General features: G+C 37.3%; 1 protein-coding gene across 5 annotated transcripts in view; it reads left to right on the forward strand.

The window, feature by feature from the left end:
- The first annotated feature begins 342 nt into the window (after nt 1-342).
- LOC134673250 (protein doublesex-like) overlaps nt 343-16,437 on the forward strand; it is a 313,376-nt gene continuing 297,281 nt past the window's right edge. For 4 of the 5 annotated variants that reach the window (XR_010099441.1, XR_010099442.1, XM_063531213.1 and 1 more), the window contains exon 1: nt 343-891. Coding sequence is in view for 2 of the 5 variants with exons in the window: in XM_063531213.1 (XP_063387283.1) it covers nt 396-891 (496 nt within the window). In the remaining 3 variants the exon portion in view is untranslated. The remainder of the gene's footprint in view (nt 892-16,437) is intronic. The other variant, XR_010099440.1, reaches the window with a different exon arrangement.

A 16,437-nucleotide genomic window follows, 5' to 3' on the forward strand; every position in this document is an offset into this window, starting at 1 on the left:
AGCCGCAAAACAACTTATTGTTATAAATACCAGCTACTGAGAGGTAATATCAGAGATTATCTATAAAGTAGCACGTACACTTGAAATGCAAATCTGTGGAAGAAAAGGCCCTGATTTATTTGCATGACAAAAATCATTAAACCCAATATCGGAATAATGATTGAAACGATTTCTCAAACTTCCGCACCCTATAATTTGCAAACACGAAATCCGCCGACCGCGTAAAAAAGTCGTAACTACAATATGGAATCCAAGGGCGCTTACAGCGTTTTTCTTTTGAGAGCTAAAGTGCATCGGCACGGGAGTAAATGCTCCGCAGACGGGGAGGGGCGCGGGGCGGAGCATGCACGGCAGTCGCATCGTGGCCGCGCGGCAGGTCGCACGTGTTTCGCGTTATGGTGTCCGTAGGGCCGTGGCGGCGCCGCGCGCCGGACGACGACGACCGGTCGGAGCCCGGGGCCTCCAGCTCCGGCGTGCCGCGCGCCCCGCCGAACTGCGCGCGCTGCCGCAACCACCGGCTCAAAGTGGAGCTGAAAGGGCATAAGCGGTATTGCAAGTACCGGTACTGTAACTGCGAGAAGTGTAGACTGACGGCGGATAGGCAGAGGGTGATGGCGCTGCAGACAGCGTTGAGGCGCGCTCAGGCCCAGGACGAGGCCAGGGCGCGGGCGTCGGACGCGGGGCTCCATCCTCCAGGGATCGAGCTAGATAGGCCAGAGCCTCCTGTGGTGAAAGCGCCGAGGAGTCCCGTGATCCCGCCGCCGCCGCCTCGTTCCATGGGATCGGCGAGCTGCGACTCGGTCCCGGGATCGCCCGGGGTATCGCCGTACGCGCCGCACCCGCCGTCCGCTCCGCCTCCGCCGATGCCGCCGCTCCCGCCTCCGCAACCAGGTAAACTGGGCTATAACCGCGAACATCGAAGTTCGCAAATTGCGGGAATTTTTCTCTGTCACTCTAATTACGCCTTCATTGGAGTACAAGAGAAAGATCCCCTCAATTTGCGAATTTCGGTTTTGACGGTAGCCCCTCTGAACTTTTATTTCACAACCTAAACCGAAAATCGTAGTTCAAGACCAAATAAAGTAGGAATGTTGCCACGGCAATAAATTGTAAAATAGTAAATTCCTTTTTTTATAAATAAACACGCTAAGATAATTTATTTAATGGTAATTTTACTCATACAATTTAAAAAAAGTACTTTATTTACTTATTTTTACATAAATACAAGACGCGCTAGTAAAAAGTGGCAACATTCTCTTACTTTTTTTGGTCTTGAACTTCGATTTTCAGTTTAATTCAAAATAAGTGTACCTAATAAAAACATAGAGCTGCGAAAAAAAAACTAGTTTAAAAACTTTGAATAATAAAACGATAGAGTTACAAGTTCCGATTTCCTATTGGAACTAGATTGGAATTCGGAACATCTTAAGCTGGGTTGGTGACGTAAGCCAATACATAATATTCTTAAGAGGAAAAGGGACGGCCGTTTCTCCATACCAACGTACCCAGTCCCCATTTTCCTCTCTGGATATTGACATAATGGAAAATATTTTTACATAATTCGATATATTAACCATAGCTATGCCCCTACGTTTGACTTTTATCGATTTTTAGTGTTCCGTACAAAACTTTGTTTACGGAACACTTATGGGATCACTTCGGTCTTGTTTGATAAGTATTTGTAAAAATTACGACCGAAAAACAGATTTCACTCGATTTTTTAAATGTTCCTAACTCGTATAATAATTAAAAATTAAACGTAGCATAGCTGTGGTTGATATACAACAGCTTGTATCAAAATATTTTCAATAATGTTAATATCCAGAGAGGAACGAGAGGATTACGTTTGTATAAATGGCGATTTCGCGCGGGTCGCGGGCCCTCCACTTTCATCTTAATGTGTAACATAATATATGAACCGCGATGCGAAACAACCGGACCGGTTTAAAAATATCGTATATCTAATAAAACAATATCGGATCATGTAACAGTTATTTCTCTTCTTATCGGACCACCACAGTTCAATATTCTGTGTATAACACTTATAACCACGAAAATTTTTCTCTGTCACTCTAATTACGCCTTCATTGGAGTAAAAGAGAAATAACATCGCAATTTGCGAATTTCGATTTTCGTGGTAGGCCCTCCGGTCCAGATATCGAAACAAGTGATAATCTGTGATATTTCTACGTGTAAAAATAATTAATTAATAATTACAAATGCATTTTATACGAGTATATATTTCAATAAGTACATACTTAAATCCATAATTAATAAAATCAGGCGTTACATTACGGAAATCCATATTATTAAGTACATATCTAATTAAAAACAAAACTATTTGCTAATCCGCGAATCAATTCTATAGTTCGTTTTTTAGCATTAGAAAAAAAACGTGATCTTGCCGTGTCTTTTAATTGAAAAACGCTTTTTAAAAATCACTAATTATTACTTATGAAAGCAAAAGACTGTAAATAATCGTATATGATTCATAATTGTTACTTACATATTTGCCGTGACTTATTTTTCAACAAAATTACGTCAAGATTGATTACCTTTTTTCTAAAGCTAAAAAACGGAACTACAATAATCAATGAGTGCTAACTCGTTATAGGTAGGTATATTACAGGATTAGGTCGGTACTTATTTACTTGCGTATTTTTGCATGCATAAGTCATAAATGTTCGAAAATAAATACACAATTAAAATGCATTAGCAATAAGTAATATTTTTGTTTATTTTTTACCCATACTTTTTACCTAATCAATATAAGTGATTTAGGCTTGAAAACAGCCAGCCAGACATACTGTGACGATTATATAGTTATTTGTACAACAAGAGATCAAAGTTTGATATTTCTTCGAGTGCTTATTTTGAGTCCCGTGCAAGCGAAAGATTCTATAATAGATTCACGAGCGTAGCGAGTATAATAGATTCACGGCACCACACTTAAAATAAGTTATTTTTTAAATAATTTCAAATGGTGTAACATATCTACGTCACCTTTAATAAAAAAACGTACGAATGTCCTTTTTAGGGTTCCGTACCAAAAGGGTAAAAACGGGACCCTATTACTAAAACTCCGCTGTCCGTCTGTCCATCTGTCCGTCCGTCTGTCTGTAACACATGAACCGTGATAGCTAGACAATTGAAATTTTCACAGACGATGTATTTCTGTTGCCGCTATAACAACAAGTACTAAAAACAAAATAAAATAAATATTAAATATTTAAGTACTCGTAACATTTCGAAGCCCATCTTATTTTGTTTAATTGATGTGTTCAAAACTTGCTAATAACTAAATTAAATTAGCAAATTTCTAACTGTTTGTTGGTACATTCGACGTCAAAGTTTTATTTTTCGACTTATTACTAAGGAGTAAGGTGCAACATTACTCCGAGGGTGCAACCTACCTGTGTCAGGGCTCATACATAATAAATAATAACAAACTCGTCAAAATCAGTCTGTAGAAATTAAATAGATAACGGTTTCAAAAAGTATTTACACATTTTTGGGACCGTGCTTAACCGGGATATGAACCGTGATTACCTTTTATGGGGCTAAGACCTGAGTATATATGGTTTTAATTTCAATATTTTCACCCGTACCTTCACGCGTACCCGAATCAAAGGATTTTTGACAGACAGACGGACGGACAATAAAGTGATCCTTTAAGGAGTATAAGGTTTGCGTTTTTATTTTCCTTTTTAGGTACGGAACCTTAATTAACGAACTGTCTGTATAACATTTAATGTAGTTTAATGTAACTGGCGCATACTCCACCGACAAGAGCCATGCTCTTAAATTTTGATGATGGTGAATGTTTCTTACAGCTAAGTTAAAATACAACTTTAAAAATGTGGTTAATCAAAATTTAATTTAATTCCGATTTTAGAGTTAACTTATATTCAAAAATTAAAACTCCTGACGAAATAATAACAGCGTCAGACTCTGGCCAGAAAGAGTAAAATATGATACCTAAATTCATAAAGTAAAATACCTCTCTCACAGGTCAGCATCTATCTCGTGGTGATAATAGACTACATACATATTTACCTATTTTTATTTTTACTGCTCCGAACAACTGACAGGCTGATATCGTCCGACGAACCTGGTAATCTGTGGGCCCCTTTACATATAAATGTATGTATGGGACTATATTTATTTTGGTACCTACACTAAGTACATGACGCTACTTAGCATAATAATGGAGGTTTCACCGCATTAATAAGTTATAGTCAATGATTTATTAGTGCATACGTACTTAATATACATACTTAAAAAAAACATAATTAAATAACTAACCTACAAAACTTAAACTATATCTAAAAATAAATAAAACTAAACTTAAAATAAAAGATTATAAAATATCCACCTGCGGCATGGTGCCGTAGATGCTGGCAGCATTTCCTCGCTGTATCGCAATACTTATTCTTTGCGCGAGGAAGCTGCCAGATCTACGGTCACCAGTGGCGTCAGCTAATCTTTTTGATAGGTCCTTAAAAAGGCTAGACGCGTTCGGACCCCACGGGCCAAGGGTCTCGACACCAAAAGGTACGAAATTGTATTCGGGGCCGAGACCCCTATATTTGGTCTTTTTTAATTTTGTATGTATGTATGTATAAACTCTTTATTGTACAAAACACAGATCACAAATTTATGGTACAGGATAGGCAGTACAAAGGCGAACTTATCCCTTTAGGGGATACAAATAATAATATTAAACTTAGAATTTCGTCGATTAAAATCGACGTCGTTCACCCAGATATAAAATATTGAAATGACCCACCAAGGACGCTTATCTTCGCTTACTTAGTGATAAATGTGGCCAAACTTATCTGCACGACCTGCCTTATTGACTCCTGAGTTGAGCCGCGCGATATCAGAACGAGTACAATTTAATTTATTTCGAATACTTTGTATTTATTTACTATATTTACGGTATTTTACGCGATTAAATATTTACACGAGTCGGGGCGAGTCTGCACAGTCATTGCGGTGACAGTCATCATCATCATGTTCCCCGCGTTTTACCGGGCCCGGAACCGGTTTATTTAAACCCCAAAATAACCCAATAATTTTAATTATTTTATGCTCTCTACGTAGGACTGAATCATGTATTTAGGTAACAACTTCGTATTATTAGATTATCTCATTCAAAGTGATATAATAAACCAAAGAATAAAAAATAACATACCTAATAATACCGGTATTTTTTATATGAAGAAAATACCGGTTTCGAGCTTTCGTACCGGCTTTTTGCCACGGCTCATGGGAGCCTGACGTCCGCTTGGAAACTCCCAAGAAATTGCATAGGCGCTAGCTTTCACGAAAGCTACTGCTATCTGACCTTCCAACCCAGAGGGGAAACTAGGCATTACTGTGATTAGTCCGGTTTCCTCACGATGTTTTCCTTCACTGAAAAGCTGGTAAATATCAAATGATACATCGTAAATTACTATTATCGTCATTAATGATGTATACATTTCGAGTATTAGATAATTCGAAAATATGGTTATTTCGATGTTTTTTCAAAAAACCGGTTTCGATCCATGACCTTACCTTCCTCTAGAATCACTATATTGATAGGTGAAAATCACATGATAATCCGTTCAGTAATTTTCGAGTTTATCGCGAATATACAGACATACAGATGTCGCGGGGGATTTAGTTTTACTAGCACTAGGTTTGACTAGCACGTTATTATTTCGCGGATTAACAAACCACTTAATATTTGTTTTCGATTCTGTGCGGAACGAGAAGAGTCGTGAAATGTATGGGCTGGGATTACATTCCACGATTCTTCTCTTTCCGCACAGACTCTAACAAAACATTGAAAAGATTCTTAAAATTGTCTAATAGTTGGACATCGTAAATTTTATAGCATTTTCGGTGCAGCGGAGTGGTGTTAAAGGAATTAACATAAACAATTTAAACCCTAATGATTAATTTGCGTTATTTACGTTAATATTAGCCTTAGTTTACCGTTTCAGTTGGAATTATCTACACTGAGAGAAAAATCATCACCAAGAATTAAAAAACAGTTCTGTACTGGGGGAAAAAATGAAGTTTTAGTAATAATTATGGACGTTTCACTATTTCTGTAAAGTTTATTTATTTCTACAAACAGCTCAGTAATCCCAAATATAATTTCAACAAACAGATAATAGAAATTGCAAGAACTAATAGAAATTGCAAAAGTCTATTTGTTCCTATTAGTTAACTCTCCTTATCCCTGGATTAAGTTTATTTTTGTAATTCTAAGTGTATTTTTGTTGTACTTTTCTCTCAGTGTATATAACAATTACTCCGCTGCACCAAAAATGCTATCAAATTTACTATGTCTGCTAATAGTAGATGGCAACAAGAACATACAAACCTTGACGTACATAAATGTGACTTGTATACAATGAATGTAATAATCAATTACACTGCACTGATAAGAGAAGATAAGATAAAGTGTTGCATGAGCAAGGAGCTGACAAAGATGACATGGACAAGGACGGAGTTCATCTCTGTTGCTTTCACTCTATATATTAGTTTTTTTTAAATTTCAAATTAAGTAACTTTCTTAAAGAAACCGGTATTCTAATTAACGCCGTTTTGGAGATAATCAACGATTTATTTTTATCTGATAAGGCCTCTACGAGTGTACACGACACTTGTGTTCGGGCCTATTTATTTACATATTGATTAGTGTGCATCTTAAAGGGACGCCCATTGAGAGGCTTTTATCGGTGGTCCGGTCCCTGGTGGGGGTCGACTGCCGACGCTATAGTTCGTTTTTTTTAGCATTAGAAAGAACTCCACAGAAGCAAGCGGGCAGTTTTTATCAGGCTCTTTAATTGTTAATAATTATTGAATTATCTAATGTAGCATGGTCAATACATATAATTTACTTCAAATTATTACCGCTAAAAGTGCCGGATTTGGAACAACAAGCTTACTTCTGCGAAGTTCTTTTATAATGCTAAAAAAACGGACTATAGTTTGTTTCTCAATAAAATAAACTGCGTGAAAAAAATTTTCATTGCGGGAGATCGACAACGTCATAGACAATCAAATTGACTTTTGCCTTGCCCATTACCGGAACGTATACACCTAACCAAGCCTCGGAACCGGTTTTTTCTTCATACAAAAAATACCGGTATTATTACGTTCTTTTTCGTTCTTTGGTTTATTATAAAGATTTTATGGGACAATCTAATAATACGAAGTTGTTACTTAAATGTATGATTCAGTCCTACGTAAAAAGCATAAAATAATAAAATTATAATGCTATTTCGGGTTTTTCATAAAAACCGGTACCGAGCCCTGCACCTACCTAACAAATCTGAACCTCGCCGCACTAATGCGTCATTTCTGACGGAATCGAAGCGGTGCCAACACCATTATACCCGTTATCATAACCGGACTAGATCTAGACCATTGCCAGATTTGAGTGCCAGTACGTAATGGTACTAATGTTTCCGACGGATCCTTCAATTCGGTGAATTGTGTAAAAATAATTTCCGAAATTTGGACGAAAGTGAAGGACCCGCGTGAAATCGGCTTTTCATACAAACGTAGACCTCATTTTACTCTCTGGATACTAACATTATTGAAAACATTTTAACACATTTAGTTGTATAACAACCACAACTATGCTCCTTCGTTTGATTTTTTATTTTATTTTTGATTATTATAAAACTTAGGAGCATTTACAAAATTATATGAAATCGGTTTTTCGCTTCAAATTTTTACAATAATCAAATAATCGAAAAAAGTCAAACGTAAGGGGCGTAGCTATGGTCAATATACATCAAATTATGCAAACAATATATTTTCCATTATGTCAATATCCAGAGAGGAAAATGGGAACTACGTTTGTATGGAGAAGCGGCCATCCCCCTTCCTATTAATGTCAATATCCAGAGAGGAAAAAGGGGAATACGTTTGTATGGATAAGCGGTGGTCCGCTATCCTCTTAACATACGCAAGCCGTCGGGAATCGATCGACGTTGTTGTTGAAATTTGTAATCTATTTCAGTTTCTAATTTATTTATAGTATTCTGACTATTTAAAATTACAGGGACCGAACACCGGTATATTTTTCATACAAATTAACCGGTATTCAATTTCGGTATCTTGGTTGTTTATGTATATTTTTGCACTCGATTTAGTTAATCTGATCAATCATTATCCTTACCTAAATACTATTCTATAATATCAAAGAAATAATGTGAAAGCTATGAGATATTTTGATTTTTAGTTATACCGGTAACGGTCGCTGAAATTTAATAAAAACAATTTAATTTGTACACTAGTTGTGTAATCTGTTTTGCATATTGATAAATAGCACATAGCAACTGCAAATACTGCAATACTTATAATAATTATCAATTGGTGTAAACATGGATGTGTGTGTGATACAAGACCCGTCTGCAAGGTAATCTGGTAGATAACGAATCACTACTGATAACTATGTTTGCGAATGCAATATTGCTATTAGCTATAATTCATCTCTCGACGCTTATGTGGGTCAATTGGGTATTTGACTGTATTTAAAATATATTTAATTACACAAACGGGTCTACCGCGATATAATTTCGTGACCACAGCTAGTGCAACTCAGCTGAAACGTCGGGATTAAAGGTAAAAACAATGAAATTATATCGCGGTAAACCCGTTTGTGTAATTAAATATGTGTACAAAACGCGAGAGCTTGAAGTTAATTTCAAATAAATTATTTGACAATACTCAAATACCCCCTTGTGGTAGTGATGTTTTACGCGTAAAGGTACCGTATGGTGGCTGGCGCTTACTAATTTTAACGGAATGGGGAAAAAAATAAGTAGGTACACTTTTTTATTTTAAAAGGTTTCGATCCTGTTCATTCTGCGTGAAATGATGATGATTGCTAAAAACGACCCTATCTGCCGGATTCGAATTTTAAGATACGTCAATTAATAGATCTAGAAACGATATGGATTAGATTTGTCAGTGTCAAAAGTGACGTATTTGTTTGAAGAAACGTCACATTTGACACTGACATATCTAATCCATATCGTTTCCAGTCTTAAAGTTAGAATTGGGCCGTATGTCCTTCCCCGGGCCTCGAACGACCTCCATCTCTATATAAGGCCCCCCCCACATCTGGCGTCTTTCGAGCGTCGGCGTCTGTCGGCGTCGGTTCAGCGCTATGGAAAATGACGTTCTGTAAATAAACCCGTTTTTATGAACACCCTTTCAGTAACATTAACAATTTAACTAAACCTAATGCAGCACTCAAGACATTAAAAAAGCTATAGCCGCCATAGTTATAAACTTTACCCTTTGTCTCCCTCGCTCTTGTAACCCCGTCTCGCTTGCTCAAGGGGTGTAGGCCGGGGGTGGGGGCTATAAAAACGCGCCTATGGGGCGGGTTTATGTAAGGTAGCCGTTTATAGTAACCCCCGCTTATGTGGGATGGCAAGAAGCTGTCTTAGTATACATTGGAACATATACATATTGCAGTGATACTGAAATCGTTATATACGAAGGTACCATGTACAAAGTCTTGTAATAATAACACTCATAGACAAATTTAGAGGAGCAAGAAAAAAAAGGGTTTAATTACTGAATTACAGCTATAGTAATTTCAAAATGATGTAAGTACCTAGTAATTTTTTTTTCTACTCCCGTACTTTTATTTGTCATTTAAAGGGTTGTGCACATATCTTTAAACCCCTATCTTAAAGTTGTCAAGACAACTCTTTAGTCTATTCCCAAAAAAAGTATTTGTGCATACACGCAGTATCTTTTTGGCACTTTTACGATACTTCGTGTAATCACCACTTAAGGGGCCCACTGATTAACAGTCCGCCGGACGGTATCGGCCTGTCAGTTGTTCGGAAATGTCAAAATTTTGTTCTAACTGACAGGCCGTTACCGTCCGGCGGACTGTTAATCAGTGGGCCCCTAAATATTGTATGAAATACACTGTTGCCAACCTAATTTTAATTGCCATCTTTGACAGATGAGTGAACCATAGACATGTTTTTTTATTTCATTCATTCTTTTCCCGCCCGTACCCTTCATCCTTTGCTATTTCTTGAATGAAAAATATTCGTTAAATTTATAATTTTATTTCAAAGTGTTTGGTCGTAGAAAAAGTATTGTATGCAACGTTGTTTAACTGAGTCAAAAAATACTCGTGGCGTCTTTATTAACGATTTTCGGCTGCGCCTCAAATTGTTACTCATTACTCAAGGCACTAGCCTTTTTTAACCTCTCTTAAACAACGGTTGCATAAAATATTATTTTGCGTAGCTCTAAAGTCCATGAGTGTATTAAGTATTGCAAGCTTTTGTACATATATGGTTGTAGCAGGTGAATTTTCTTACAAAAGGTTCGGCAACATTTTGGAGTATCTTACGTAAAATGAATAATGTATGTAAAAATTGTAAATAATTATAAATATAATGTTGACATGTAAACTGGTTTTATGAATAAAAATGATTATAATTATGATTATGTAAATTTTACTGTAAATTTTCATATTTTACTGTAAATTTTGGTCAGTCATGTATCGCCCCTCATATTTATGGTAATTGCCAAACCATCCTTTTAATATCCAGAGAGGAAAACGGGGACTACGTTTGTATGGAGAACCGGTATCATGACTTCGCCCCCTTTCCTCTTTAATTCAAAGTAGGCTACTTTCCTACTAGTCAAAACAGCTTCTTTTTAAGAAATGTCAAAAGGATTTTCTAATATTATGCAATTATTTCGTGCATGGTGTAAAATAATTTATTTTTCACCACACCAGCTCGGAAATGTTTACTTTGCACTTCAAAAACGGATAGCAAAGTTCCACTTTGTGTTTTCTTATGTTTGCTGGTAGAATTGACTTTTAAATGATGATTTTGGATGCTAAATATTTAATAACATTCATTTGAATTGGTTTGATTTTATTTGATATTTAATATTTGCTTCGGGTTGGTGTGGTGATAAATTTTGTGTTTCACTCGGAGGCAAATTTTGTTTAACCCTCGTGCTTCGAAACCCTCGCAACGCTCACGATTCCATTTTTCGAACCACTCGCTATGCGCGTGGTTCATTTCTGGAATCTTTCGCTTGCTCGGGTACCTATCAATTTTAGCACGAGCGGTTAAACAAAAACTTTGCTCCCTAGTAAAACAAATAACTATATTAAAAATAACTTCTATCTATGTTTTTCTAATAATCATCCGGTGCTCTATTTTGTGCATGGTGTGAAATAATTTATTTTAAGTAGAGGAAAGAATTAAGGAAACATCCCAGTTGTTTTTCTTCGCAAACGCTCCCTCTAGTTTCACAAGAAAGAAAATACTGAACGATACCAATAAAGCATTCACCTTTACCCCTTTAGATTTAGAGTACAAATTTGACTGTCACCGCACGTCCTGAAAATGAGAGATGGAAAACTCTGGAAAAACAACGTTGCATTTACAAACGGCCCAATTCGAACAATAATTATAAGATGTCACAGCGATACGATACCGGTCTGTCAGTGTCAAAAGTGACGTTTTTGACACTGACAGGTCGGTATCGCATCGCTGTGACATCTTATACCTAAGCATTGTTCGAATTGGGCCGAAACTGATGGTTTGCGTATTTTACCGATATTATGGATAGGGTTGTGTTCCTCGTTTTCCTGATGAATTGAAATAAATATAGGTAGTTTTTCCCAAAAATGCCCGGCATGGTTAAATATTTTGCGGGTTAAAAATTGAGAAGCGAAATATTTAGTTTATGGTCAGTTTTATTTTTTCAGCACTACAGTCCGTTTTTTTAGCATTAGAAAGAACTTCGCAGAAGTAAGCTTGTGGTTCCAAATCCGGCACTTTTAGCGGTAATAATTTGAAGTAAATTACCTATATGTATTAACCATGCTACATTAGATAATTCAACAAAAAAATTATCAACAATTAAAGAGCCTGATAAAAACTGCACGCTTGCTTCTGTGGAGTTCTTTCTAACGCTAAAAAAAAAACGAACTATACCTACACGACGTAAAATACAGAAGATTCATCCATACGTTTTAAAGTCGGAGCGGACGCAGCCTTAAGCAGTGTTGCCAACTCGGATTTTGAAAAAATGCTAGACTAATGTCTAGATTAATGCCCAAATTATGCCAAAGTTTTTTGAAATACCTATGCTAAAAAAATGCTAAAATATCACTTGATTCACTTGAAATTAGACACTTAAAACACATACATTTTTCAAATCTGCCGCCTTCTTCTACTGACAAGATCTGCTTGACCAACTTTATATAGTCCGTCGACGTCTATCCGTCCACAAAAGTCAAAATTCATATGAAAATATGAACCACATAAGGCGATGGCGCATATTGTTGCTACCAAGTTGGTGCAAACTTGGCTTAGACTAAATTATGCTAAAAAATATGCCAGATGCTAAATGGAAAATTTTGGTGCCAAATCGAGTGAAAATATGCCAGATCTGGCATCATTTATGCCAAGTTGGCAACACTGGCCTTAAGACTGCTTATTATTGACTTGTCAGCTTTCATTCGTTCATCCATTCCTTCCAAACATCGTCTTATCTTTGCGGTTTTTAATTCAATTAACGTTTGGCAACATTCGTCGTTCATTCACGAACCGATTTCGACTCTACCGCTCTTACCAGTACAACCTGACCCCTGAGCCTTTTACAAACAGGTATTATTTAGGTTCAGAGTTAAACTGGACTCAATTTGGAAGTTTACGACAGTGGCATTTAAAAATCACTTGTCGTGATTGCGGTTCCCAATCTTTGACGGTAAAAACTTAATTCGCTGCGGTAGAAATGTTTTGGTAACAGTTTTTAAGGCTAAGAGCGATTTCACATTGCCCGATACGATATCGGAGGGAAATAAAATATATGTGTGTTTTTCTGTATTTATTTATTTATTTCATAAAACATTATTACTTAAAAACTATAGATGACCATACACCGCACTCAAGGAGGTATTTTGCGGGCACGTCAGTTAGGAACGTTTGTAAATAAATACTGGATACTGACTGAGGGGGGTTTTCTTTCATATTATAACATATACATTATACATGGCACTCAGCGCCAGCTATAGCGCGCCAGCCTGCTTCCATTCACTACCACTATGTGGCTGGTGTTCTCACGTGCCCTCAATGTGCGCGGAGGTTCACCTCCAAGATCGGCTATGTCAGCCATATTCGGGCGCACGAGCCCCGAGCTAACTAGGAGTCGAAGTGGTCGCCTTGGTCGAAATCGGCCGGAAGGATTATCATCATCATCACATGGCACTGTATCTACTTAAGAAAAAAAACGAATCAAAAATACTTTAATAAAATAGTTTCCTAGTTAGACTACAAACATTCTAAAAATTACCTGAGTACCTTAATTGTTACTTTCATCTATAGATAGAGGTGATTAGGAGAGTTACTCCTATACATCATCTCTGTAGATATATTCTATATGTCCATAGAGTGAATGTAGGATTACTAAGGTTAGTCTGGAAACTATTCCGGAGGCAACCCTGCCCGCGCGCCGTTTACGACCCCTCGTCATTAAAGCTTCCCTGTTCTGGGCAATAGGGGTGTCACAATATATATTTGTCAGAAATGTATTTCATTTTGTACCTTACTTCATTGTCTCTTTTTTCTAAAACTTTTGAGTGGTACTCGAAACACTGGACTGGTACGTAAATCGTTATAGCCTAGGGTAGGGGTACCCGAAGATACATTTTGTTTTCTGCTATAATATTAATATACCTAAATAAATTATAGGACAAGTATACACCAACCGACATAGTCGTTATAGTCCCAAAATAAGGGCTGACGCTGAATAAATCTTGTGTTGTGGATACTAGACGTACAGTATAGTATGCTCATCGCACAAATAACTCAAATACGAAGAAGAAATAAATGCCATTTTACCGGTAGTCGAACCCAGGACCTATTCATGGCCAGTGTCACTATCGACTAGCCAAGCAGACCATCAAATAAATAAAAAATGAAGTGGAAAATAGAAGTGACAACCCTAACAGTAGGGTTGAGTTTTATAGCTCATAAAAGATTCGGCAGCGCTGGCGGGCAAGGTTGCTGCAACCGGACGAATGCAACCCTATTTTGTTTTCATCGCAGGGTGCTGTCATCTTAGTACAATTTAATCTTACAACTAGGAATTGGACAGGTATATGTTAGACCAGGATAAGTCTGCAACGATTTTGATAGCACACGCAGTGCAAGTGTTATTTATACGTAATTTTTTCTTACAAGTTTGACGTTTAAAATAACACTTGCACTGCGTGTGCTATCAAAATCGTTGCAGACTAATGTATGTAGTTTTTATCTGTGACTTTGTTAGTTTAGAACTCATTCATCGCACTTCTATATAATTATGAACCTGATTTCCCCCTTGGAAGAAGAAACCGCGAATCTGATGTGACATTTATGTACAAGTAAAAACCGGCCAAGTGGGACTCGCGCCCCAAGGATTCCGAAACCACACATTTTTTAAATTAATTTAGACTCAGGCTTGACCTTTCTTATACGAGTAGGTTCACCTTTAATCAAATTGCCTGGGACAGACTGACAGACAAACAGAGAGACAAACAGACATACACATAAGTGATCTTTTTTTTTATAGTGATCTTATTAATAAAAAAATATAATTTAGTATAGGATAGCGCATCGTTACTGACGAATTTCCAATATGACTTTGAACACCAGAAGCCGTTTAAGAAGTGTAGTAATGTCGCTAGGGCCTCCCTAAGGTGAAATATTCGCTGAATTGGATAAGGTTATCGTAGTATTGGTAGTTCAAGTTCAGTTCAGATGGCAGCGCACTGGGCTAGCGATCCAGTGGTCGTGGGTTCAAGTCCCACCCAAGGCAGTGAATTTTTCCACTTTGAATTTAAACCTGAATCTGTTTATATTAAGCGTTGATTTGTAGGCGGCTAAAGGATATTATAAACTGTGTGTTAATAGCAACCAATCCGGTCAGCTGTTTTACGTTAATGAGTATAAAATACATAATTAAACCCATTAATCACTAACCACACAAACATTCGCGTTTTTTCACGCCAACGCCAAGAGCTAAACTAATTTGAAACTTATATACATTTGTTACAGTCCATATTTCATCGGAATCTACGCACCCGATCGTTTCAGCGGATGGTTCATATATAAATTACATGAAAATTTAAATGAAATAAGTCAGTACCTAAAGACGACAGATGGAAAGAAAAAACCGGACAAGTGTGAGACGGACTCGCCCACCGAGGGTTCCGTTTCTTTTTCGTATTTGTTGTTAAAGCGCGGCAACAGAAATACATCGATGTGAAAATTTCAACTGTCTACCACGGTTCATGAGATACAGCCTGGTGACAGACAGACAGACGGACAGACGAACAGTGGAGTCTTAGTAATAGGGTCCCGTTTTTACCCTTTGGGTACGGAACCCTAAAAATGGTTTCTCACTGGGAATCGCAAACGATTCCGTGGTAATTGATAATTTTATCCCAAGGATAAGCGCAGTCATTAGTTTTTACAAAATGCAAAATTTTGCCATCTAACGTAAGTCTTTGAACCCATAGTGGAAACTATTAGACCTTATTGGGATTATTAATCCGGTTTCCGCACGCGCAGCTGCTAATGCTAAAATTATGTATACACCTAAGTCCGTACATGAGTTACAAGATCTTTTGAAAACCGAACGACCTTCTTATCGTTATAAAAGTGAAAAGTTGCTAAAATATTACAGGCCTATCTTTTGTTTGGGAAAAAAGTTGCCAAGTTGCACATTCCGGTGCTGAGTGGCTTCAAAAGTTGCTAAAAGCTAAGCCGGTGGCAACCCTAGCGCTAGGGTCGAGTTTTACGATTGGGAATTCGGGCACTGTTTCTATCGGGCAAGGTCGGCATTCATATTCCAATTGCTACTGAGGACAAGCGAGACGAAGGCCAATTCTTTACATTTCGACATCAAAATTATATCTAAATGATTTCCTTTTGTTATTATTCGCCCATGCGTTTCGCTCGCTCTAATACATTTTGTACCTTGTCACGGTTACAATAATATGAAGTCTCTAGCGACTTTCATATTGATTGTCACTGTGACAAGGTACGAAATGGGTCATAAATTAATACTTTCGACTGTACTCACTTTCAAAATGTAAGTTTGATTTGACTTTCAGACTAACCGGCATTGTATTTAGGGTTCCGTACCCAAAGGGTAAAACGGGACCCTATTACTAAGACTTCGCTGTCCGTCCGTCCGTCCGTCTGTCACCAGGCTGTATCTCACGAACCGTGATAGCTAGACAGTTGAAATTTTCACAGATGATGTATTTCTATTGCCGCTATAACAGCTGTATATTGTATTGTATTGCTATTAGCTGTATATTGTATTGTTATAAATAATGTTAATAATGCTTTATGTTGTTAATGTGTTCCAATTTGT

This window comes from Cydia fagiglandana, chromosome 18, assembly GCF_963556715.1.
Source record: "Cydia fagiglandana chromosome 18, ilCydFagi1.1, whole genome shotgun sequence".
Lineage (NCBI taxonomy): Eukaryota > Metazoa > Arthropoda > Insecta > Lepidoptera > Tortricidae > Cydia > Cydia fagiglandana.